Source organism: Puma concolor, chromosome B4 (assembly GCF_028749965.1).
Source record: "Puma concolor isolate L17-30 chromosome B4, mPumCon1.1.hap2, whole genome shotgun sequence".
In the NCBI taxonomy this organism is placed as follows: Eukaryota; Metazoa; Chordata; class Mammalia; order Carnivora; family Felidae; genus Puma; species Puma concolor.
Genome location: NC_141673.1, coordinates 13,899,144 through 13,926,440, shown reverse-complemented (window position 1 = coordinate 13,926,440; position 27,297 = coordinate 13,899,144). Strand labels below are relative to the sequence as shown.

The following is a 27,297-nucleotide window of genomic DNA, read 5'->3' as shown; positions in this document are numbered from 1 at the left end:
AGATTATAGCCCTTGCTATACTCCTTGCCTTACTCCTTCAGTTTCCCAATGGTCCACAGGTTTCCTAACAGGCCATATACTCCAGAGTATTTTAATCCTATGTTGCCTTGGCTGCAAAGGGGAGTGTATGGGGCATTTTCAAGAACTTGCATTTCAGGCACTGCTGGGCCTTCATAGGAATTATCTTGTTCAGGGTCTGACTTGGTGGCCGGCCCTGATGGAGCCAGGGCTCAGGACCCAAATCAGATGGTTCTTCAATGGCAAGCGAGGATATGAACCTGGGGTTTTGTTCATCTACTTTTGTGTTTTCTTAAAGAGTAGGGTGTACAGGCTTACATGGGACATGGCACAGGATAGTCCCAAAAGGGAGAACGAAGAAGGAGGCAGGAGCATCCGTGAGAGCCAGGCACTGTGCCTCCCCTCCCGCTGCTTTTCCCCACTGTGTTGGCGCTTAGACCCTGGGAGACAGAGAGGCTTGCTTTCACCTTAATTAGTGCAGCAATTTGCTAAATTCTGTTTTTCCCTTTTAAGAGTGTTAATCAATTTTAGCTCAGAATAGATTGGAATGGCACACAAATTACCACGACAATCCCCAAATGCTAAATTCTGAACATCTCGATCAACCTCAGAGCCTGAAATATGGGAAAATCAGAAACTCCGGCCGGCATCTCTGTGATCTATTTAAAATGTTATGGCTCCGAAATGAAAAGATAATGGCTTTATGAGGTTTGGAACAAGCAATTTGCTCGAATCTGCCTCATGCCTAGGTGTTTAGTCCTTCCCAAGGTGACTGGAGATAGAACATCAACATATTTCTGCAAAGTTACATGTTCCTCTAACAACAGCAATTTGTTAAATCCACAAGCATTACAGGGTACCAACTGTGCACTAGAAATTAGAAAGGAGTAAGACGTGCTCCCCGCCCCCTCCCCCATTAAGAAGGTTCTAAACTAAAGCGGTAGACAGACACGTGACCAGAGAACATCTTCCTCTTTTCTGGAGAGGTCAGGGAAGGTTCTCGGAGGAGGTGCCAATGCCGCAGCGTCCTGCAGGGTGAGGAGGAGTTGTGAAAAGGCAGGTGCAAGGGCAGGCCAGATAGAAGGAACACCATCAGCAAAGTCTCCAACACAGGAGAGCCAGCAGGGACCAGAGGTGGTTTCTTAGAGCGGAGTATGGGACTGGAAGAAGAGTCAAGAGCCAGAAGCAGGACTTCTTAATGAGACCGTGAATCTCAGTCCTGATGCAACAACGTGGCACAACATGGATTCTAAACAAGGAAATGGCATGACCAAATGAGTCTCGTCTGGTGAAACCCTCCAGTCCAACACAGTCTGTGCTATTTATTCAGCATAATCTTTTAAAGCACATTGACACATATTCTCTCATTTTTGCCTATTAATTATCCAATTGAGGTTGATATTATAATCACCTTTTCACTGATGGGAAACAGACAAAGCAAAGGTCTAAGTTATTTGCTTTCTATCTTATGACCAGTAAATGACAACATACGAATTACAACCCGGGCCCATCTGACTCTGAGTTCAGCACTGACCTCACCGGGGAGCAGAATTCTCTAGAACGGCCACCACGGACTTCTTTCAGATGTATACCAGGCCAATGGCCTCCACCTCTAAGGAAAGCCCTGGTGGCCAGAACCGCACAGACCAACATGGATTCTGTGCTGAGGACGTGGTTGCTCTAATACTTTCCGCAGTCAAATCTGATGCAGGTGGCAAACAACATTAATTATACTCTGGATGTTTCCAGTTGAAAGCTGAGATTTCCTCCACTGCCAGTCTGCCGAACCACAACCAGGAAAAGCTTCCAGCATGAGGAGCTGAGGGGGCCACCTCTCCCCTCCCGCCTGTACCTTGAGCTCGTCCGCATTGTAGAAGTCTACACGTACGGCGGGCACCATCCACGTCTGGAAGAGCGTCGCCAGGATCTGCTCTGCGATGGAGTCGGCGATGAGGTGGAAGTGGAGAGGGTTCCGTCTGTAGGAAGCGGGGAGAAGACGGGTCAGCAGGGAGAGTTCCAGCCATAGAATCACATGCTTACCAATTTCACAGCAGCTGTGAAAGTCAGTCAGGCACGTTACCAACCCAGCGCTAAAAAGGAGAGAAGGCATCTCACGCAACCTCAGGATTTCAGAGAGGGTAAAATCATTGGTAACGCTCCATCCAAGCCAACCACCATGCCTGTTACTAGCATATTTGTGTTTCCAGAAATCTTAAGCATATGTAACAATTTGGTCAAACGGTATCTGCATTGGTTTCAGAAGCACATGGACAGAGAAGGGTCTCTGGACTGGCTGAATGCAACTGGGAAGATTCTGAGTTCTGTTTTCTGCTTGCTCCTCTCTAAAAGGAACCTAGGCATCCAAGATGGCATCACCGGGGGCTCCCATCACTGAATGTCAGCTTACCCTCACTTAACATTCCTACAGCTTTTCTTTGTTCCACCTCCATCAACCAGCCATTACTGAGGCAGTACCCAAAATACAAACTAGCATTACACATGGGAAAAGCTTCCGGAGTCAACCAGAAATGGGTTCAAGTCCCAACTGTGGTATTTATTAGTGGGGATTCTGAGCATGTCACTTCTATTTCTTCACTGCTGTTGCTTCATTCTGTAAAACGTTGAGAAACATCTCCTTATCGGGCTACTGTGTCGATAAGTATAATATATGATGCATATCAATAATAAACACAGATAGGACAATAAATAGCAGATATGTTCTCTTGAGAAAGCACCAGGCACAAAGCCATAGTTCAATCCAGGAGGACTACTCTCATAAATACTATCGAGCTAGTAAAAACAGCAGCATAAATTGTAACACCATGCATGAGCACCTTTGGGAAATCTAAAGGAGAATGACCTGGTCCCCGTGACTTCAAGGAGCTCATAGTCTTTAGAGGGACGGGGGATCCACAATTAAATACAAACACAAGGTGGAACATAATGTTGGTAATAACCACAATAGAACACAATGTTCTATGGGAGTAAAGAAAAAGAAGGGCTAATTCTGACTGGCTCAGGAGTACAAGGAAGAGTTGGGGGAGCAATACCTCAAAAGATAAAGGGGTTTGAAAGGAAGCAAAGGGAGAGGGGGACACAATCCAAGGAGAGTAACAGGAGACTATGGCCAGAGCCGAGGGGCATGCCAGGAGTATGTGGGGACAAGCAGTTAGCTGGGACCCAAGGCTCAGAGCAAAGGAAGACAAAGTGCAGGAAGCAGTGCAGTGAACGCCCAGTTAAAGAGTCCAGACTTCATCAGTGAGGCGTGGTAGCAACATGACTGATTTCAGCTCTTGGCCCCCCGTGCAGCCTCTCCCCAGCCCTGCTCTAGACCCTCCCTCAGATTCCCATGCTCCCACGCTGTCTTCACCTAGGCCTTTGCATATTTGGTTTGCTCTGTAAGAAACCTTCTTGCATTTGCTCCTTTGATAACTACTTATTGAGCACCTACTACTTAGCGGGAGATGAGCAGGATGCTGGGGACAAGGTAAGACACACCATCGCTGCTGTTGGAAATCTCATGGTCTGGCCCTCTCCTCTCCCACCATTCACGCTGCCCAGTCAGCATCTATCTCTTATCCAGTCTTCAGTTCTGAGGTCTACCACCATTTTCTCCTAGAGTCCTTCCCTGACTACCCATGACTGGGTCAGGGGCCTTCCCAACGAAAAGCCATCTTAGTGCCATGTACCCACCCTTAGGTTTTGCTCACCTGTTTACCTGTCTAGATCCTCACATGACTGTGAGCTTAGGGAGGTCAAGGATTGGGCCAGTCACGTTCAAGTGGATCACCTTATGATGTAGCTCTGTGCATGGAATGCAGGAAGAGTTCAATAAATGAACTGAATGGAGGGATGGGTGATGGAAAGTGGACAGATAAGGGGAACCAAGGTGGACACATCATTTGGAAGATGGGACTCGTGAATGTGAAATGAGGATCTCAGTAGGACTGAGTCTGGGGAAGAACAATAAGGGAGCTGAATCTAGAGGGATTTTAGGAAAAGAGATCTTAGATATGGGGGGAAATGGAGAAAAAGAAGCAGAAGGGGACACTGAGGTTCCTGGGTTGGTGGTGGTATCTCCAGGACAGGGGATAGGAGAAGAAAGGTATATTGGAGGAAGATGATGGGTTTGGGATTGGAGGCACCAAGTTTAAGATGAGGGGGGTAAAGCCAGATGGAGCTGAATGGATGAGTTTGGACCCAAAGGCAATTATTATCCAAGGCAAACCCACCATCTACATAACAGGTGCTCAAGGGTGACAAACTGAATAAATGAATACAAGACCCAATCAGCACTGCAGAATTTCTCCACGGGGACCCATTGCCTGAAAAGTGCAAATGTGCCCATAAACTACCTATAGTCAAGGGGAAGGGGCACACCTGCCCTACAACATTCCCTGGAAGTCCTAAGAAGCTTCCCCATAAGAAGCTACCAGGTGGCCGAGGGAGGACTGGTGCCAGTGGCGGGGGCATGTTTATCAGCCAGTGACTTGCCTGAAGGCTAAGTGAGAGGCAGCTCATCAGAGTCACTGGGAAGACACACGGGTCCATTTAGCCCTCAGTGTTGGCACGGCCACCCCCCCACCCACAGGAGCCACAACGGAGACTTATGCATCCAGAATGGATAAAGGTAAGCCTTTGTAACTGTCAGTTTACATTTGTATCCACAATAGAGGAACGGCATAATTTTCGACACCGAATGGCAATACCAAACAGACCAACCTACATATATTCGTTCCAACACGATCACGCTGTCCACACGTCTGTATCTCCATGTGCAGCTTGCTCTCCAGGGAATACTCGCCCCTACTTAGAGGTCCCACGAATTCCTGTTCATCCTTCAAACTTCCCTTTTTAAGTCATTTCCTCCAGGACACCTCCTATAAGCCCTCTCTCGTCCTTTTTCCTGCTAACCTGGCGTCTCCTACGAAAAACATGACTACCATTCCTCGCACGGCACTACGATACTTATTCAAACATGTGGCTCCTTGTCTCTACTACGAGGCCCCCAAGGACAGAAACCATGTTTTCACCTCCATCTCCAGTGCCCTGCAGAAAGCCTGGCACATAACAGGGGCTCAACAAACACTTGTGCAACAGGAAAAGAAAGCCAATGTCCCTCCTTCTAGGCCACCATTAACTTTACCGTAAGAATGGTAACAATAGTCAATGGCAGTCTACATCAATGCTTCAGAGCTGGGGGCTCTGCTCCAGAATGTCTGGAGTGGAGCCCTGGCTTCACGAACTGCTAACTGAAGGCCCAGAAGCACATCACTTCATCTTTCTAGGCATCAATCTATTCATCTCCAAATCAAGAATGGTAATGGTAAGTAAACAATACCTCACTGTGCAGACTAAGTGACATAATGTATATAATTTTTTTAATGTTTATTTATTTTTGAGACAGAGAGAGAGAGAGAGAGAGAGAGAGAGAGAGAGAGAGGGAGAGGGAGAGAGAATGAGTGGGGGAGGGGCAGAGAGAGGGAAAGGAAGAATCCGCAGCAAGCTCCAGGCTCTGAGCTGTCAGCACAGAGCCTGACACGGGGTTCAAACTCATGAACCACAAGATCGTGACCTGAGCTGAAGTCGGATGCTTAACTGACTGAGTCAACCACGTGACCCAGCATAATGTATATATAAGCTGTTTAGCAAAGTGTCTGGTGTGTAAGATTTCAACGTATGTTAACCCCTGGTATGGTCTGAATGTTGGTGCCCTGCCTGCTCAAATTCCTATGTCAAACCCTAGCCCCTAAGGTGAAGGTGTCAAGATGTGGGGCCTTTGGGCCCTACTCCCAAAGCAGGTGAGGGTAGAGCCGCACTGAAAGGGATTAGCGCCCTTAGAAAAGAGGCCCCAGAGAGCTCCCCCTCTCCTTTCATCATAGGATGCAGACAGAAGTCAGCAACCTGTAACCGAAAAGCAGGAAGGCAGGCTCCCCCCAGAGCCAGACCACGCTGGTGCCTGACCCTGGATTCCCAGCCTCCAGGACTGAGAGGAATCAACATCTGTTGTCTATGAGCCCTACCCCGTCCGTGGTATTTTGTTATAACACCCTGAGTGGATGGGGCCACCGTTACCAGTGTTAACTCGGGGAACTTACTTTCTCTACTGCTTTACATCACTTTTCAAATGAAGTAATTTCAATTAGTTCCTCCATCCATAAACCCAAAATGAGTTGAATGAACAAACATGCAACAAAGAGCTGTCAAGCAGTAAGTACAAGTGAGGCCTAACGGGGACTTAGGTGACTCAGGAACTGGAACGCTCCTCTCTTCGGGAAGCTATCAGGCTGGCAGAAACAGAGACAGAGAGGACACAGATAACTAAATAAACATTGGAACGCGGGTGGGCCGGAACACGGGGCTACCTCACACAACTGCTAAGTTTGGGAACTGCACACCTCCCGGGGAGACACTTGAACGGACAGTAAGTGAAGGGTACCCTTAAGAGTTGGGTGGTGAGCAACTGTGCAACTGTACGGGATGGCTCTGCAAGGAGACACAGAAAAGCTACCGGAGTGGAAGAGGCTACTTCTCCACGGTGGAGAATCTAGGATGTTTGCGTGGACTGCGTGGCTGTTAAACCAGACATTCAGGTAAGAAAAGATGGGAGGATGAAGGCGTTCTGCAGGGGTGACAGAATCAGGAAAGGGACAGAGGCAAGGAAGTACACAGCATGTCTATGACGGAACAACAGTTTTATCTGGGTTGACCACACTGCTGCGTTTGGTGGACACCTCCTGCATGCCAGGAATAGGGAGGATAAAAAGAAAAAATGAAAGTCCTAACGGAAGGCTGAGCCAGCGTGTGTGACCTCTTAAGATCCATGACTTTCATTCTGTAAGAGAAGGAGACCCAGACAAGACTTGGGTGCCGAGCAGGAAGGAGATCAAAGCTGTAATTCGGGACGTTAATCTGGCAACAGAGCAGAGGATGCGCCAGCATGGAAAGAGCAATAGGCCCACAGAGGGCACGGAGAGCGCTTGTGTGAGGCCTTCCCCTTACAAGCTCTCACTCTGGTCTATTGCAAGTATCTCCCCAGAATGAAGAATCAATCCAGAGAGACACTTAGCTCATCTTTAGGGCAAAACTAGCTGTTTGCTTGGCCAAAGGGGTCCATGTGCCTCATTAGAAGACTATGAAAATGTTTAATCAGAGGGCACACCAGGGTCCCCAGTCCAGGGGACCATGGAGGACCTGGCATTTTGCTGACGATCTCCGCAATCCAACACAGCTCACCAGCAGCCTGGTCTCACTCCCTGGAGGCAGAATGCCTGGAAAGGCTCTACTGAGCTCCGCCTTCCACACCACGGTGAGAATGAGGGTCCTGTCAACCGCACCTCTCGGCAGCCACAGGACAAGCATGTGAAAACACTGCCCAGACCACTTTGTTTCAAGTTTCTGTGTAAACCAGAATGTTTCCCTTGAGCTTTAATATAAATCCAACCATCAACTAGATGGTCCCACCTTCATGCCCACAGACCACTCAGAATCAAGATGGCCTAATTACAACCCTCCTAATACCAGGTTACTACGAGTTTTGCAGACTGTTTAGTACCCGTCTTCCCTCAAGAATGTAAGCTCCATGAGGACAGACATTTGGCTGTGATTCATGGTGCAGCCTAGCTCTCAGAACGACACCGGGCATATTAAATAGGGGCCTCTTATACATGTCTGTCTTCCGGGATTCCCTGCCGGGGCTAAAGGCACATCATTTAACATGGGAGTACTGCTTGGGCTCCTTCCCGGCCCATCTCCCACACCCCCTATCAATTCCATGCCCTGAGAGGCAGCTCAGCCCAGTGGTCAGGAGCCAGATCTCTACAGCCAAATTGCCTGGCTGCTTCTTATCATGGTTTGTCACAAAGTAATGATATGAAGTTGAGCAAGCCACTTAGTCTTAGAGTCTCAGCTTCTTAGGTTGTTATTATCAGATTGACTTAAAATGTATGAAGCACTTAGAATAGTGACCCACAAAGAGTAAGGACTTAACACACATTAGCATTTATTAGCCTGTCTGCTCTTTGGTGAGATCTCATCAATATATTCACCCCTTCTCTCATAGGGTCTCTGTGCTGGTTCCCTCCAAAAGATCCTCTGTCCTGTAAGCCCTCAACTCCCTCCAAAATGATCACACAACCCCCTGCTCACTGTACGATGAGTCGCGTCCAGCCTCCTGCTTGGAGCTGGCAGGACCTTTGATAATCTCACCCTGTCCACCTCTCCAAGCTCACGTCTTCCTACTCCCTCCTCAAACTTGCATTCCAATCATTCTCTTGCCCAGACCTGCATGTGACCAATTCCTCTCCCTCTTCAGGAATAAAGAGTGACCTGCTCAGGGAGGCCCTTCATGGCCATTCCCTCCAAAGTGCCCCCTCCCTCCCCTATGGCTCTCCACCACCTTGCTTCTTCCTAGCACTTCCTTTTATTTTTATTGTTTAAAAACTTTTTTTAATGTTTTATTTTTGAGAGACAGAGAGACAAAGTATGAGCAGGAGAGGGGCAGGGAGAGAGGGTGACACAGAATCCCAAGCATGTTCCAGGCTCTGAGCTGTCAGCACAGAGCCCGATGCGGGGCTTGAACTCACAAACTGTGAGATCACAGCCTGAACTGAAGTAGGATGCCTAACCGACTGAGCCACCCAAGCGCCCCATCTTCCTAGCACTGCTTAGCACTGGAAATCTCTACATTCATCTTCAGGTCTACCTCCTGCCCACCCACTAGAATGTGAGCTATGTAGGGTGGAGTTTCGCTATTTCACAACACACCGCCCTCATTTTCTCTCTCTACAAACCCAGTGCTAAGCAAGTGCCTAGTTGTGGGTACAGATTAATCACATTTTCCTGCAGACTTGTGTGCTTGCTGTCTCTCTTCCTTAACCGTGTTCATGTTCCCTCCCTACCTGCGCTTCTAGCCTTCTGTGGTCAAGTTTCAGCACCACTGCTCCGGGGAAGCTATTCCACTAGATCAGATACCCTTCTTTGTGCCTCTCATGGACGCCGGGGCTCAAAACACATGTGACCGCAATAATCTACTGGCACTCACTTCTCTGTTTCCTGCTAGATGGAGTCTAGGCATTGGGATTGTATTTTGTGAATAATCTTATCCTCAGAGTTTCAATAGCCCCTTGTAGATGTAACATCCAGTACCTGTTTATTGAAAGAATAAATAAACAGACAATAATTACCAAAGAGATCCAAATGTTCTCACAGTTTGACACAGTTACCTGGATGCTACAAGTAGAGGCACTTACAAGAAAATGATGGAGTAAATCTTTTAGCATTGGGTTATAGAATGGTTTCTTTTTCTTTTTTTAATTTTGTTTTCATGTTTATTTATTTATTTTGAAATTTTTTTTATGTTTTTATTTATTTTTGAGACAGAGAGAGACAGAGCATGAGCAGGAGAGGAGCAGAGAGAGAGGGAGACACAGAATCTGAAGCAGGCTCCAGGCTCTGAACTCTCAGCACAGAGTCCAATGCGGGGCTCGAACTCACAAACTGTGAGATCATGATCTGAGCCGAAGTTGGATGCCCACTCGACTGAGCCACCCAGGCACCCGTCATGTTATTTATTTATTTTGAGAGACAGAGACAGAGCACAAGCAGGGGAGGGGCAGTGAGAGAGGGAGACAGAGAGAGAATCCCAAGCAGGATTGGATTGGGGCTCAATCTCACAAATCACAAGATCTTGACCTGAGCCAAAATCAAGAGCTGGATGCTTAACAGACTGAGCCACCGAGGCATTCCAGGGAATGGTTTCTTTGACACAACATCCAAAGCACAATCAACAAAAGAAAAAATGAACTGGTTTTCGTCAGAATTTAAAACATCTGTGTTTCAAAGGACACCATCAAGAAACTAGAAAAGATAATCTCAGAATGGGAGTAAAAATTTGCAAAGCTTTTCATAAAGGACCTGTAGTCATAATATATAAAGATCTTTTACAACTCAAACACTAAGCAAGCTGATCAAAAACTGAGTGAAGGATCTGAACAGCTATTTCTCACAGAGGAGATATGATGGCCAACGAGCACAAGGAAAGATACTCCACATCGTCAGTCACCAGGAGATGGCAATCAAAACCACAAAATACCAGTTCACAGCCACTAACATGGCTCAAACAATAATAATGAAAAAAAAAAAAAGGACAATAACAAGCGTCGGTGAGGATGTGGGGAGACTGGAACCCTTATTTGTTAGTAGAGAGATGGTGTTAGTGAGAGATGGTGTAGCTGCTTTGGACACAGGTTCTTGGAGCTTCTCTAAAAATTAAGCATAAAAAGTTACTGCCGCTGAGCTCCACAGCAGTCCTACTCCTAGTTATACACAAAACCTGTGTTCACACAAAAGCTTGCACACAAACCTTTGTAGTAGCATTATCCGTAACAGTCACGAAGCAGAAACAACCTTGATGGCTACCAAGTGATGAACGGACAAACAAAACGTGCTCGAGCCACGCAGTGGAATGTTACTGGCAATGAAGTGCAATAAAGCACAGACACGGGCCACAACACGGATGGAAACATGATGCCAAGGGAAACAAGCCACTCACGAAAGACTAAATAGTAGAAGGTCCCATTTCTACAAAATGTCCAGAACAAACACATCCACGGGAACAGAAAGACAAGTGGCCACTGGGGGATGGAAGAAGGGGAAACAGGGCAAGACTCTGCATGGGTACAAGGGCTTCTGAGGGTATAGAAATGGTCTAATATTAGGAAGCAGTGATGGATGGACAACTCTGAATATTAAAAACCAACAAGCACACTGTACACATTTAAGGAGTGAACGCTACAGTATGTGAATCAAATCCCAATACTTATTCATTTGCTTGTGATGGGATGTGACCTGTGGGTTTGGGGGAGGAAAGTAGACTCGGTCCGCTCGGTGGTCTCTGGCTTCCTTCCTCAGGGAGCTGTGTTGTACAATAAACGGTCCGCCACATGGGGAAGGCCAGCCTCTGACTGGGAGGGAAACTCAACTGGTCGGGACAAAAAAGAGCCCAGTTGTGCCCACATTTGAAAGAACATCCCACAGCCCACAGCAAACTGCAATAAAGGTGGCATTTCAATCTCCAGGTGTGACTTCTGAGTCTTACTTTACTTTCAGCTCCTAGCTCAGGAAGGCGTGAATTCGTTGTGTGTATGTGTGTGTGTTTAATGTTTATTTTTGAGAGACACAGAGACGGAGCACATGCGGGGGAGGGGCAGAGAGAGACACACACAGAATCTGAAGCAGGCTCCAGGCTCCGAGCTGTCAGCACAGAGCCCGACACGGGGCTCGAACCCATGAACCAGGAGATCATGATCTGAGCCCAAGTGGGACACTTAACCGACTGAGCCACCCGGGTGCCCCAAGGAATAGTTTTAACGATACGGCGCCTTCAAATTCCAAAATCAGCCAAAGGCCGAGAGCCTGCCACCTACTCTCTTTTGTTCAGTGGGAGATTAGCAAGAGTTAGACAGATGTTAACGACACATTCACACCAACAGAACTTTACCAAGGGAAGGATAAACACTTATCCAGAATTTCTTACTATTCACACGCGCACACACACACACACACACACACAAAGATAATTTCCTCGATAGATGATTCATTGTTATTTAATTTTATTTCTGTACAACATCAAAAACAGCCTTTTATACCAGCTGCCAATTATATATGCATTTGGGGAGCATTGCTTTGAGCCCATGAGAAAAGGCTTCTATGTGAACAGGCCAGAATATCTTAATATAGAACGGGTCCCATGTAGCTTGCCGGGGCCTGAACGACACAGACGTTAAGTCTGGTCTATATTCAGACCAGATCACGCTTTGACAACAAAGAAAGAAGCAAGTGCATGTTTTATCTTCAACAGAGCCTGCAGACTTCGCTTATAATGAGCAATGCTCCTGCCGCCTCTGATTTCCTTAACTGCTCCCCTGGTCCAGGTTGGGATGCCGTAAATATGGTAATACAAAGAGCAAAGATGATTAAACTCCAGCTTTCTCCCTGCCTTTCCTTTCTTATCTTGTCAGGAATGTGCCACAGCCCCTACAAGGCAATCTAGGGTCTGCTTTTATTAAAATACACAGGGACATCTGAGCTGAAATAATCCTTAATTATTAAGTTTACAATGGAATGGCAATTTTTAGAAAAAGAAAGAGCCTGTGACAGCGGCTCCAATGCTCAGTGAATCTGTTACACTTGGAGATTTAATACAACTTATTGCAGAAAAACACAGCCGCCAGAATGAGGGTTTCTCGGTGTGCGTTCCCAGTTAGAAGGAAGAGAGGTAGCACTGATCATGTGGGAGGGTTCAAGGGCAAGTCAGCATCACATCAGAAGAGCTCTCCGTGGGAGAAATACAGAGCAACTTTCCAAAAACAAACAAACAAACAAACAAACAAAAAGGCCTCATGGATTCCAGGCTTTGGCACAACCAAGGTTAGAATCCCAGGAGCATCATCTACTCACCTGTGACCTTGAACAAGCTATTTAACCTCTGTGAGCCCCAGTTTCCTCATCCATTTGTGGGGGCAGTGGCATCTACCGTACCGGGTTGGGATGAAGGTCAAATACAATGGCCTACGTGATGCCTGGTATCTGAACTACACATATCACTTTTCTTTGGCTTTACATGTACGTGCATGACCAAATAGCATAGGTATCCTACCTGTTCGAAGATATCACATGACCATAGCACTTTCTCTTTTCTCTAGGTTTACTGAGGTCGAGTTGACAAAAACTGTATACATTTAAGGTATACATTAAATATATTACGAACGTTTAAGGTGATGTTTTTACATATGTGTGGGATGTGAAATAATCACCACAATCAAGCTAATTAAGTTAACTATCACCTCACAGTTACCACTTCCTTTCCTCCGTGCTTTTTTCTTAAGTTTTACAAGAACACTAATGTCCAAGCCTTTAAAACCACTATTTATTTTATACTCAGCACCTCAAAAATACATACTTCAGTGGAGGGATGAAGGTGTGATTACAGAGATCATAGTAGCAATAACAATGTCCACAAGGTCACCCAACATGATGATTAAAAACAGAAAGAATAATGATATTCAAAATAGTAACCCCCACCCCACCCCACCCCCCTGCCACCCCCAGTTGAGGGCTCAGACTCTGAAGCTAGACTGACTGGGTACCAACCCATATCTGAGCATCCTGCGACTCTGAGCTAGGACTTAACATGAATTCTCAGCTTCCTCATCTCTAAAAGGGGGTGATAATAGTACCCACCTCCTGGAGTCACAGGAGCATTAAATGCATTAATATCTGAAAAACACTTAGAGCAGAGCCTGATATAGAGTGACAGCTACATTTATATTTGTTCAATAAACAGAATACAGGGGTGCCTGAGTGGCTCAGTGGTTAAGTGCCCATCTCTTGATTTCAGCTCAAGTCATGATCCCAGTGTCGTGGGATCGAGCCCCATGCCGGGCTCCATCTGAGCTTAGGGTTCTCCTTCTCTCCGGTTCTGTCCCTCTCCCCAGCTCCCATGCTCTCTCTCTCTCTCTCTCTCTCTGTCTCTCAAAAAAAAAAAAAAATACAGAAATGTTTCACATAGATTATCTCTGTTGACAGTCAAGCAGGGCTGTAAGAAAGGTTACAGAACAAGTCAAAGCTCTAAGAAGTACAGAGACCTGGCTCATAGATGGCAAGACCAAAATCAGAACCTACTTCTGTTTGTTTGTTTTATTCAAATCCTAGGTTCTTCCCTTCACAAGCTAGACTCTACTTGTATAATAAGCTTAAGCCTGAATAAGCAATAACACAATTAGAGACGGATACTTGGCACAAATAGGCTGTTTTACCCTCCATGTTCTTCAGGGGCACGAGTGAAGTTAAAAAAAAAAAAAAACAAAAACAAAACAAAAACAAAAATCCAGCTGCTTGATATGCAAAGTAAGGGAAATCACCCAGCTTCTTCCTGCCAACGGGACTATACAGTGTAAGAATCAGTAGATCATTCCAGCAAACAAATATTAAATTTTTACAAGCTGGCCCACCTTCCTGCCCAGGAGGTAAACACTTAGCTACTAAGTAACTAAGTAATTTTTTTTCCGCTCTGCTCACTAAAAGCTTCGCTTCCTTGAAGAACAGCTACACTTCCCAGTTTATTTGCAAATGGGATTGGAGTTACAGGTCGTCCCCCAATTTCCTTTTAAAAGCCCTTCCATGGACACATATCGTGCTATTCTCTATGAGATAAACCCTTGTTCACATGTATTTTGTATTCATTCTTTCTCATCCACCTTTTTTCTTTGCACAATGAGATGACCCAAAATACACGTAAAGAGAAAACAAAAACAATATCACCTTTATTTCTACCTCTCCAAACACATGAAAAATTCCGTTTTTTAAACAAAGTCTCTGCTAGTCTTTCTCCTACCAGTGTTTTGAGTATATTTGTGCACATCTGCACACATGTGACACATATGTGCTTGTATTTATACAGCAGAATGATATTATGCACATGTTTTGAACTGTGTTATCACTTATTTTATATCATAAAATACAATTTGTCCACCAACTGAGAACATGGGTTACTATATAAAAGAGTGATCCACTATTTAGTCTTATTGTTTTTAAGAATGATTCAAATTAAAAAAAAAAATTAGTGTTTAGTTATTTTTGAGAGAGAGACAGAGACAGAGCATGAGTGGGGGAGGAGCAGAGAGAGAAGCACAGAATCTGAAGCAGGCTCCAGGCTCTGAGCTGTCAGCACAGAGCCCAACGTGAGGCTCAAACTCACAAATTGTGAGATCATGACCTGAGCCGAGGTTGCATGCTTAACTAAGCCACCCAAGCATCCGAGTATGATTCAAATTTTTATCATTATAAGCAGTATGTCATAAAAGTGTTTTCTACAATCAGGATTATCCTTTTTTTTTTAAAGATTTTTTTAAATATTTTGATTTTTTTTAATGTTTATTTTTGAAAAAGAGAGAGAGAGAGAGCAAGCGAGCAGGGGAAGGGCAGAGAGAGAGCGAGAAACAGAGACAGAGACAGAGACAGAATCCGAAGCAGGTTCCAAGCTCTGAGCTGTCAGCACAGAGCCTGATGCGGGGCTCAAACTCACAAACTGTGAGATCATGACCTAAGCCGAACTCAGACGCTCAACTGACTGAGACACCCAGGTGCCCCTTAAATATTTATTTTTGAGAGGGAGGGAAGGAGGGAAAGAGAGGGAGAGAGAATCCCAAGCAAGCTCTGTGCTGTCAGAGCAGAGCCCGATGCAGGGCTCAAACTCATGAACTGTAAGATCATGACTTGAGCTGAGATCAAGAGTTGGATGCTTAACCAATTGAGTCATCCAGGCCGCCCAGGATTATCCTCTTAAGACAGAGTCTCTGAAGTCGTCATATAGGGTCAAGGTCTTGGGCATAACACCATAAAATTTCTTTCCAAAAAGGTTATAGCAATTTCTGGTTCTGATAGGAGTATACAGGAGTGCCTACATCACTCTTTTACTCTCTTTTAAAATCTACTATGTCAACTGTCACCAGGCATACTGCAGAAGTAAAATTGACTTGATGTAACAAAGCAAGCCTTAAATGAAAATTTGCTGAAAGTCTTGTCTGGAAAATAAATCTAATTGCTGTAATTAACAGAGAAAGCCAAAAGAAGCATCCTGCACCACTATTATTACATTGTTATTAACACTAGAAAGGTACTTCATTTGCCAAAGTATTTTATAACCATGTCTTGGTTAATCCCCATAACGGGCTTCGGAAGCAGTGAAGCTATTTATAGCTGGACTTTCTGAGCTGAAAGTCTTTCAAAAGTCCTTTTGTCTTGATATCTCCAGTCATTATCACCAGCACATCAATCCACAGACATTCTCATTGTAGAATTTCAAGGATGGGAGGGATTTAAGTGGTCATCTGGGTGAAGATCAAGTCCTCACTGACGTGGGGTGTAGAATTTTCCTAATGCATACTAAGAATTTGCTTTCTTCTCAAATCCCCAGGCTGCCACCAAAGCACGGCATGCCATTGGCAGCCAATTATAAATCTATTGCTATTTTTAAATGTAACATCTTTGTGCTGCGCAGTTACTGTAGGAGTAAAAGTTTACACTCAATGGGATTCCTTAGGGTTTCGGCAACTACTGGAATTATTTGATTTGTAGCGAAGCTGTTCGGCAACTACTGGAATTATTTGATTTGTAGCGAAGCAACAGAGATAATATTTACACCCAGCAACACAAAACATTTTTATGGCTTTAACATGAGCCATAATTGAGAGGCAGCACATTTGACTGTCTGTAATCATGCGAATACTCTTCTCTTAACAGGGGGGCTTTTCCCCCCAATCAGGGAGGGACCCAAGTTTTTTACTGGTGACAAGAAACAAACACAAAAAGGCTGAGAACCACTCATCTAATTCAGTGCTTATGGGACAAAATGCCCGGTTTCAAGCAGATGAAGGCTGACGAACCACAAGGAGTCTCAAACAACACACAGGAGTGATGGTGGTGTAGAAACGGTATCTCACTTTAAGTCAGAAGACATGAGGTGGAGCCCCACTTGGGGCTTTATTGGTATCTTTATTTGGTATTCCCATTTCCTCCTGGGAGGAGCAACTGAAATCCCAATACCAACCTGGCAGAGGTAAGAGGAGGGAACGGAGAGCCCCTCCCATCAGCCAACCACATTCTCTACTTGTTGGTTACTCAGTGCTCCCCCTTCCCCACTCCAGGGCAGGGACTGAGCAGGGAGGAAGGCAGGGAATCTCCTGCTCCTGGGTGCAGATCAGGGAATCTTACATTTTGTGGGCCTGCTACCTGACTACAGGCACACCAGGGCACCCACCAAAAGACCCGCCCAGGTGAGTTCAGTTTAAACAGTTGAGCTAATAAATTTTGTCTTCAATCTAATAAATATCGGGGTGAACCGATTCACAGCAAGAGGTAAGTAACCTAAGCATGAAAGTCTAAAGGGTTAAAATGACCTGCTGAAAATCACTCAGCTGTAGAGTGGCATGAATGTGTAGCTGAACCAGGTCTGAGCTAGATCTATTAGTTAACTGGTTGAATAAATTTATCTTCAGGTTATTTATTAATGAAGTTCCCCAGATTCACTTGTTAAACAAGTAAACATTCATGGAGCACCTAATACATGTGAAGTCCTTTGCTAAGATACTGAGAATACAGAAATATAAGGCATGGTTGCTGTCCCCAGAAGTCCCATATTCGACTACAAAAGACAACATGAATACAGAAATAAAATACAATGTACTAAGTCCAGTAACAGAAAGATGCACAGGGTATTGTGGGCTGGGAGAAGGGGAGCCCCAGCCCAGACTAACAGGTACAGGTGGGCCTCTTGTTAGAAGGATAAGGAGGGGCACCTGGGTGGCTAGGTTGGTTAAGTGGCCGACTTCAGCTCAGGTCACGATCTCATGGTTCATGAGTTCGGGCCCCGCATTGAGCTCTGTGCCGACAGCTCAGAGCCTGGAGCCTTCTTCGGATTCTGTGTCTCCCTCTCTCTGCTCCTCCCCTGATCTCTCTCTCTCTCTGTCTCTCTCTCAAAATTAAGTAAATGTTAAAAAAAAATTTTTTTTTAAAAAGAAAAAGAAAAAGAAGGATAAGAAGTTTGCCAGGCTGGGAGGAGGAAGAGGCTGGAGGAGGTGAGAAATGGACAAATAGACAACAGGCAGGGAGAGGGTGGGAATTCAAGCAGGTCAATGTTTCTGGAGAGTGAAGTATCAGCAAGGGGAGGAGAGAGAATCACATCAGGTCCTGATGGTCTAGATAGACCACGGTGAAGAGGTTTAATTCTCTCCCGTCCACAAGGAGGAGCCAAGAAAAGGTTTGAAGAAATCAGATTTGCCTTTTTAAAGTATCACCTGGCATTGGAGAGGCTAGATCTGTGGGGACTGGGAGGCCAAGTGCAGGAGGGAGATTATGCAGACCTCAGCACTGACAGCTAGAGTCGGGCATTAACGTGACATTGATCTCTGTTCAGTTGAGATCTAAGAGCTTCTCGTGATTATTCATACTGCCCAGAACCTTCTGCATCTTGGCCACAGCCATGAATAAGCTTTATTTAAACCCTTGGTAAGAATGTTAGAACACAGCCAAGGATACTGGCTAGAACTACAAACTCAATTCTGGATACACCTTGAATAGGTCTATCAATCTATCAATCAATCAAAATAGTGAAAAAAAAAAAAACCACAAGAAAAGTCCTGTAAAAAAGTAGAAGCAAATGGCAGGCGTTTAACTTGGATAAGAGAGGACTTAGGAGAAGCAGAATCACTTCCAGGTGGAGGAGAAACCTGTCCTTTATGTGGCTAGTTCCACGGGGATCCAAGAGGACCCACACACATTATCTACGGGTTGGAAAATTTCAGTTTAATATAAGGCAGGACTTTCCAATTGTTAGAAATGCCCAGATATGGGACAGGCTACAACTGGAATACAGCAAGCAACCTCTATGAGCTAACTAGGGCTGCATAACAAAATACCACAGACTGGGAGTGCTTAAACAAAAGAAACTTATTTTCTATGGTTCTGGAAGCCGGAAGTCCAAGATCAAGGTGCTGGCAAGGCTGGTTTCTCCTGAGGCCCCTCTCCTGGGTTTGTATATGGGGGGGTCTTCTCCATGTGTCCTCACAGGGTCTTCCCTCTGCATAAGTCTGTCTCCCAATCTCCTCTTAGTAGGACACCAGTCATACTGGATTAGGGTCCATTCATATTGCCTCAATTTAACTGAATTACCTCTTTCGAGGCCAATCTCCAAATACAGCTCACGTTCTGAGGGAGTAGGGGCTAGGGCTCCAGCAGATAAGTTTTAGGGGGACACAATTCAGTCCACAACACAACCTGTCAACAGGGATGTGTAAACAGAGAGGTCTGGTGACTGTCGGGAGAGGAAGCCAATGAAGAAATGGAAGCCTCAAATCTGAAGTGTCCTTGAAGGTCCCTTTAGGTCTAAGAGCTATAATCCTAAACGTTGTGGGACAGCACCTAACTGCTCCCGTTAAACATTATTAACACAATAATCTCCCCAGGGTTTCAGACAAAAAGCATATTTTCACAGCAGCTTCAGTGATTGATGAGAAATGCTGCCCTTCTTTGACTCTCTCCAGAGGAAGTGTGCAGGCAGGCAGTGACACGGATGGATCACACGCACGAGCCACGTGCCCCGGCCCCACGCACAAGCCCGCAGAGAACAGTGGCCGCGCTTACCTGTGAAACAGGACAGACTTGACCAAGGTGACGACATCGCGGCTGGCGTTATATCCGGCACAGACAATAGCAACGTGGATTGTCTGGGAAGCAAAGAAAACCGGGCGAGCAGTTAAACAGATGGAAGAGGGCCTTCCTGGTGTTCCAGACCACATGAAAAATAAAAACCACCCTCATTTCTTGTTGGGATCATTAGAAAACAAAGGGCATAGTCTGCAGCTGTGGAAAATAACTTGAGAGAGTTTTATTAAGGCCTTTTTAATCGGTTTATGGAGCTATCATCATTTGGAAACCATTAAGGCTCTTTTCAATTACATTTTGGGGACGAGAGAAAGGGCAATCGGCTCACATAGGCAAACAGTGCGTCCCCTGCCCCCAAGCTGGGGGACAACGACAACTGGTCACATGAGAGAAGAAAGAAATACAACCTGAAAGGAAGCAGTGACAATCAGGGATCTCAGACTGAGAAGTGATGGCTCAGAGCTGGGAAATGTTCTCGCAAGATGACTCAGGTTAGGGGAGCCTGACCAGGCAAAGACACCAATGAACACCTATAAGGGCGCCAGCTGGGACATCGTTCCAAGAACTCAAGACCGGAGAAGTGAAGGGGACTTTATGGGGCATCTCATCTGAGCAGTTAAGAGCTCGGGCTCCGGAAAGGAATCCTGGCTTCCTCCTTTAGCCCAGGGTGACCCTGGGAAAGGTGTGGCATCTCACAGTCACACAGGGCCATGACACATGTCCTGCAGGAGGTCATGGAGCACATAAGGGGACAATACCAAGAGTGGAATAAATATGGCGCTTGGCACACAGCCTTCCGATCATAGCGATGATGTTCTCTGGAGCTGGGCTTCCCAAATGGGGTCCCCTTGGCACCCTGGTGTGCTGTCAGTGACTTACAGGGGATAAAGTCACTCATGTACTGAAGCGAGGTCTTAAGGCTTACCAGGCAGGGCTGGACCCTCAGGCACGACTACCCTGTGTGCTGTAGCAACTGACAAAGACTGGGAAACCCTGTTCTAGGGCAGCCCCTACAGAAAGCCATCCAGCCTCTCACAACAGCTCAAAGAATAGAGGGGTCACGCCTCTCAACGTTGTACCTTTCGCCAAAGCACAGTCCACCTTGTACTGAAACCGGCCTCCTAACAGCCACCCCAGGCTTGCTCTGTCCTGGGAGTATTGCAGAACGAGCACGTTCCCTCTAGCACCCAATACTTAATTAAGAGAGGGGCCTCCATGGGGCGCCTGGGTGGCTCAGTCGGTTAAGCATCTGACTTCGGCTCAGGTCATGATCTCGTGGTTCGTGAGTTCAAGCCCCGCGTCGGGCTCTGTGCTGACAGCTCAGAGCCTGGAGCCTGTTTCAGATTCTGTGTCTCCCTCTCTCTCTCTGACCCTCCCCCGTTCATGCTCTGTCTCTCTGTCTCAAAAATAAATAAACGTTAAAAAAAAAAAATTAAAAAAAAAGAAGAGCAATAAATTGCTCTCAAAAAAAAAAAAAATTAAAAAGAAAAAAAAAAAAAGAGAGAGGGGCCTCCAGAGGTGCCCTCTCCCCATGGCATGGCTTCTGGACTCCCCATTATTCTCATCAGCCAGTTCAAAACACAGTTCTGTTGACCCTACGTACTACCTTTGCAGCTTCCTAGAAGTCTATAATTACTTCAAAGTACAAAGTTAAAAAACAATAATAAAAATAAAAAAGCAGTTCTGATATCCTGGTTGCTCCCCTACAGGCTTTCAGGATAATGACCTCTGGTTCCCAGGCCTACTTTACCACACTCCCCACCCCCCCGGACCCCCACCCCCCGCAACATCACCAGGGGAAGTTTACTCAGGCTTAGATGGGATTCGAATTCTGGAGCAGACATTCTTAACCATGATAGTACATCAGAAACACTTGAAAGGTTTATAAAATACACCCTGTGCCCCAGCCCCACCTCAGACCAATGAACTCACAATCTCTGGTGTCCAGGATCTTAAATTACTCTGCTGGAAGGCAATGGTTCTCCACAGGAGGCAAAATTCATCCCCCTCTGCCTTACCCAGAACATCTGACAGTGTCTGGAGTCATTTTTGGCTGTCATTCCTGGTGTGTGCAGGCCTACTGGCATTGAGTGGGCAGAGGCCAGGGATGCTGCTTGACCCCCCCTACAAGGCTCAGGGCAGCCCCCCAACATGGCATTACCCTGTCCAAAAGGTCACAGGGCTGTTGTGAGGAAACCCTGCTTTTAGAAAGAAAAAGAGAGGGTACAGGGAAACTCAGACCCACAAGCTACCAACCCGACCTTGACTCAGTCTAATTTATGCATAGTTTAATTTCTCCACCTGTAAAATGAAGAGAAGACACCATCACTTATCTCTGGATAATATCTCCAAAAGACTTGGGATGAAAGACTGTTATGCGGATGCAACCATCACCGTTTAAATCACGAAGGAAATGAATAGGAAAATGCCTGCACGCAGGAGACATAACCAGGAAGGGGACAAGAATGGATAAAAGCACGCTGAATCAAGCTCTTTGCAATTGCAAATATTTAAACATGCGGCCTCTGAGATATCAAACTTTGTCTTGGCTTCAGGGTTCAGGGGCTTTTTAAAATGGGCCCATTAAATGAAAACACGAGCGTGCACATTCTCAAACATTTTACATAATTTTCCAATCTCTTTAGTTTCATCCCATACACCTGCCACCATGAATAAATTCATCATCTGGAGCCGTAGCAGCAAGGCCCTGCTACCAAGAAAGGCAGAAAATTGGAGCACTGTGAACATGCTCTTGGAAGAGTTCTGGGTGGTCCCGGCTTTTGTAGGTGTAGGAGTGAATGCCAAGAATGGGTCAGCGGCTAGGCTTCAGAGCAGAGAGAGTAGGGGGACAGGGATGCATGTCCCTTGAAAGAGCAGAGCCACAAATATGGTCTCACCATGATAACTTGGTTTTGAAGCTACAAAGCCCAGGTTTCAAGTGTCTCTTTGTGGTGACTTAAAGATGGCCAATAGCCAGGGTCACCTGGGTGGCTCGGCCGGTTAAGCATCTGACTCTTGGTTTCAGCTCAGGTCATGATCTCACAGTTCATGAGTTTGAGCCTCACATTGGGCTCAGCACTGGCAGTGCAAAGCCTGCTTAGGATTCTCTCTCTCTCTGTCCCTCCTGTGCGTGCTCTCTCTCTCTCAATAAATAAACTAAACTAAAAAAAAAAAAAAAAAAGATGGCCAGTGGCCAAACTACTTGGACATTCATCCCATCAAAGTGAAGCATCTAAAATATCAGATTGGGTGACCACAGGCCAGTCATCAAGACTTGCTTACATTTTATATAGATGTCATACTTACCTTTACTGGTCACAAAGCTCAGACTGGGCTGGGGTGATGATCTTAATTTGTGCCTCCAAACTCACTCTTACCCTCTTTCAATTTGCTCTGTGCCTAAGTGCCTGACATTTACAGACTGAATAATTGGGATCCCACTGCCTCTGGTTTCTGGTGGAGTTTGGTCACTGGGAGGCCTGAGGGCAGGCAGGAGAGATCAGATCCCCTGCACCTGTCAGAAACCCTCCCCCTGAGTTCTGATTCTGCTGGGCTCCATTAGGCCACCTGTCTCCTATCCCTCAGGCCCAGGGGTTCTAGTGGCTTCACCACCCTCACCAGTTCGCATGTCTGCGCTGCCTTAAACCCTTCCTGTCTCCTTCAAGAGTGCCATTGATTTCCTGCCAGGGCCTGACCAATTCCAGTGACCCTTCCTAGCCTCACATTGGTTCCGGTGGCTGGAAGGGAAGCACAGAGGACTCTGAAGCATTCATAAATAAACTGTCCATCCCTAAGCTGGAAAAAAAAAAAAAAAAAAAAAAAAGGCAGGAGAGCACCAATGTAACAAACTTGAGAATGTAGAAGCTGTGTGTATAAACTTTAAGTAGCTTGACAAAGTTCTCAGACACATGGACGAAAAGTTCTTTCTGAGGAAGCCCACGAAGCTTCGTGCTCACTCCCTTTAGTCCTGAATCTGGCACTCAGCACATCCACAAGCTGCCCCTGAAGACATGATGTAGCTGAACTAGGTTCGAGTGAGTGACATCGACTTTTAGGACTTATAAGAAGGATTCAGGCATGACATGGGCATTCCTGGCGTCCCTGATATGCCAAGCACTATGTTGAGCTGGATGGAAAGGTGAAGCAGTTCCCCGGGATGAAGAGAAGAGGGAGAAAGACAGCTCACCAGACAACCCCATCAAACACTGGGAAGGATCCTATGTTGACGAGATCAGAGTCCTCGCAGCCTAGAGCAACCTGCACCATCTAGGCCAAAAGGGTACCCGTGGGCTTCAGGGAGGAGAGGGCCTTCCAGTGATTGGACCAGAGCAACTGTCACTTCTGACATTCAGGGCCACCTGGGATTTGTAACTCTCTGTGTGTTAGCCTTCAAGAGAACCTGAAAAAGAACATTCTCTGTGTTCTGGCCTCCCCTCCCCCAACCCCAACACACACAAGAAAAATCTCCACAGGGTTGTCTTCTCAAATATGGACGCAGGGAAAAAGTTCCCACTATCCCGAAAGAAACGTAGGAAAAAATTAAGGGACGGCAGACAAGGTATGGCCCCAGAAGAAGTAATTAATACTGTGCCCAGCTGTGCTTCCCCCCAGCAACACTGCGAGAGAGACTGTGCGATGGGAGAGAGGGCGGAACCCCATTTCAACAATGTGCTGTGAGGAGTGAGGCTGAGCCCACGTTCTGATTGTGTGGTGGGGGAGCAAGGGGCAGGGAGGCAGGACTCCAGGAGGACAGGCAGCTGGGGAGAAGCACACAGCTAGAAACAGAGGTGGACGAAGGTTCATGGGGAGATCTGGTCTGAGCTGCGACATCAAGGCTAAGCTACTGTTTTGTGACTGAGGAGCATTCATTCAATGTCCCTGAGCCTCACTGGCTTGTCTGTAAAATGGACATAAAAATGGGCGGCCCACTGGCTTGTTGTACGCAGACAAGGGAGGGCAAGAAGGTGCACCTCGTGAAGTAATGCTGTTCACCAAATGCCTCAACAGCATAAAGAAAAGCTGTTCAGCATCGTTGTGCTTTAACCCCCTCGGGAGAGCTGGGTGGTGGCTGCAGCTCAGCCTCTGGCCAGCTGAGTGACCTTGTGCAAGTAACGTAACCTCTCTGATCCTTGGTGAATCCTAAGAGCAGTGTAGAATTTCTATATACAATAGTGCACAGGGGATACTTTCCAAGACACCCCCAGTGGACGCCTGAAACTGGATAGTACTGAACCCTATAATATACTATGTATTTTCCTACAGATACATACCCACCATAAAGCGGAAGTTATCAATCAGGCACAGTAAGAGATTAACAACAGTAACTAATCACAAAATAATTATAGCAACATACTATAATAAGTTACATAAATGTGGCCTAAGTCTCATATTGTCCTGTACTCACTCTTCCTGTGATGAAGGAAGATGAAATTGCTACATGCGGAGATGAAATGAGTGAATGACGTGCGCATTCTGACGCAGCGTTAGGCTACCACTGACTTGACGAATCATCAGGAGGAGGACCATCTGCTTCCAGACCACAGCCTGACCACGGCTAACTGTAACCGTGGAAAGTGAAAGCATGGATCGGGGGGATTTCTGCAGTCTTCCTAACATCCAGCGTTTTCCAAATTTCAAGATGACGAGTGAGCGACACAGGGTGGCTAAGTGTCTTTGGCTCGGCCAGTCAGTGGCAAACCGAGGGGTTGAATTCACAGTCCTGCTGTGAAACCCATACCACCCTGTGACATATGTGACTATTAAAATGAAAGCAATGTATTGCTAACGAGCCATCTAAAATCATCTTACAAACCTCCAGGACATCCCTACTCTTCTGGGAAGCCAGTGATCGAACTCTGTTTTCTCTAAATACAAAAACCCATGGACTCAAAAGACAAAATTATCTGCATCCTGTAGAAAATAAAGGTAGAACACCTCCTAAGGTATGTCAACATTCAAAAAATTAAAAATCATTTAAAAATAAAAGTAGGGGCGCCTTGGGGCGCCTGGGTGGCGCAGTCGGTTAAGCGTCCGACTTCAGCCAGGTCACGATCTCGCGGTCCGTGAGTTCGAGCCCCGCGTCAGGCTCTGGGCTGATGGCTCAGAGCCTGGAGCCTGTTTCCGATTCTGTGTCTTCCTCTTTCTCTGCCCCTCCCCCGTTCATGCTCTGTCTCTCTCTGTCCCAAAAATAAATAAACGTTGAAAAAAAAAATTTAAAAAAAAAAAATAAATAAAATAAAAGTAGACATCTCCTGACTGTAATGGGACCCAAGCTGTCAGGGGCTCAGCAAGGAAGGGCAGGTGGAACCACGGGGGCTACAGGGCCAAGGATGAGGACAGGAAGGGCCACCCCTGCACTGGGGACTTCGAGCACCTTCTCCATAGCCAAAGCCTAATAAATGCACAACAAACGAATGAACCACCAGGCGTTCTCCATCCTGCATATTTCTGGTCCACTTTAGGATTTTCCTGTGTTACAAAGAACAGAGTACCCTCACCCGATCAGAAATCCAAATGTTATGTGGAAGACATATTAAAGGGGCAGACTGATTTTTAGGGTGAGTCAACAGAAGGCTAACCAGGATTTGGAGCAGGTGCACTGTCTGAATACAGCCCCAAACGAACCTGCCACACATGGTGTGTGTTACACCCCTACCTAAGGTTGACCTGCCTGAGCCAAAAGCCTACCCACATTCGCCAAACCTGCAACCATTCTGCAAATGTAGACTTGAGCACCTACTATGTGCCAGACTCAACTGTAGGTGCTGGGGAAATAGCCTGGAGCAAAAGAGGGAGCCAGGCTGCATGGCAACCAGTCCACAAGAAGAAAGCCAGGAGGTGAGGGAGACCTTCTAGAGTTCACAGCCATTTGGAAGAACTTGGCTTTTCCTGTGTGTGAAAAGAGAAGCCACTTGAGGGTTCAGAGCTGAGAAATGGCATGATCCTACTTCTATTTTATTTTTAGTTTTTTATTTTATTTTTATTTTTATTTTTGTTTTTTTAATGTTTATTTATTTTTGAGACAGAGAGAGAGCATGAGCAGGCAAGGGGTAGAGAGAGAGGGAGACACAGAATGTGAAGCAATCCTACTTCTATTTTAAAGAATCACTCAAGCTGCCCGTTGAGAACAGAGCATGTCTGTGTGCAGGTGCACGGGGAGGACGGCAGAAGGAGCAAGCTGGAAGCAGAAAGGTCAGGAAGCTACTGCAATCACCTAAGCATGGTGGACACGCCATGATATGCTGCCCAAATGCCCCTTCAATGAGGTATGTATTGCCAGGAACTACCTTCCCTGCAGAGAATTGTTTGCTGGGGCAGCTACCTCTAACAAACCCCACAGAGCCTTCAGGCGCCGGTCCCAAGGGCACACCTTCATAGACCGCACATGAAACTCCGTCTCAGGTGTGTCTTACCATTGCACTAAGCCAGAGGTGCTACAGCACAGGGAGGCAGAGGTGGGGGGCGGGGGGAGAAACAGCCACACGATGTATTCTTGCAAAGTCCTTGGTGATCACTTTGCAGTCAACTTCCCCAGCAGAGGAAGCAGACTATCAGATACATAAAGATTTACAATCTGTGGCAAGGATGTGGAGAAACTAGACCCTCGTGCACCATTGCTGGGAGGATAAAATGGTACAGCTGCTGTGGAAAAGAATATGGTGTTCTCTGGAATAATTAAACATAGAATTACCATATGATCCAGCAATCCCACCTCTAGGTATATAGCCGAAAGAACTGAAAGCAGGGTCTCAAAGAGATATTTGCACACCCACGTTCACTGCAGCATTATTTACAATACCCAGAGGTGGGAGCAAACCCGAGTGTCCAGTGTCAGATGAACGGATGAACAAAATGTGGGCTATACATTCAGTGAAATATTATTCAGCCTTAAAAAGGAAGGGGATCCTGTCTCATACTATAACTGAACTTTGAGGACGTCATGGTAAGTGAAACGAGCTAGTCTCAAACACAAGTACTGGGGCGCCTGGGTGGCTCAGTCGGTTGAACGTCCGACTTCGGCTCAGGTCATGATCTCGCAGTTCGTGAGTTTGAGCCCCG

The 27,297-nt window shown here is 46.2% G+C and overlaps 1 protein-coding gene across 1 annotated transcript in view; it reads right to left on the bottom strand.

The window, feature by feature from the left end:
- Positions 1-27,297, bottom strand: part of LARGE1 (LARGE xylosyl- and glucuronyltransferase 1) — a 548,933-nt gene that overhangs the window by 263,130 nt on the left and 258,506 nt on the right. Inside the window, exons 4-5 of the mRNA XM_086712419.1 lie at positions 19,219-19,301; positions 1,871-1,994 (exon numbers count right to left, since the gene is read on the bottom strand). Coding sequence (XP_086568545.1) covers positions 1,871-1,994; positions 19,219-19,301 — 207 coding nt within the window. The remainder of the gene's footprint in view (positions 1-1,870; positions 1,995-19,218; positions 19,302-27,297) is intronic.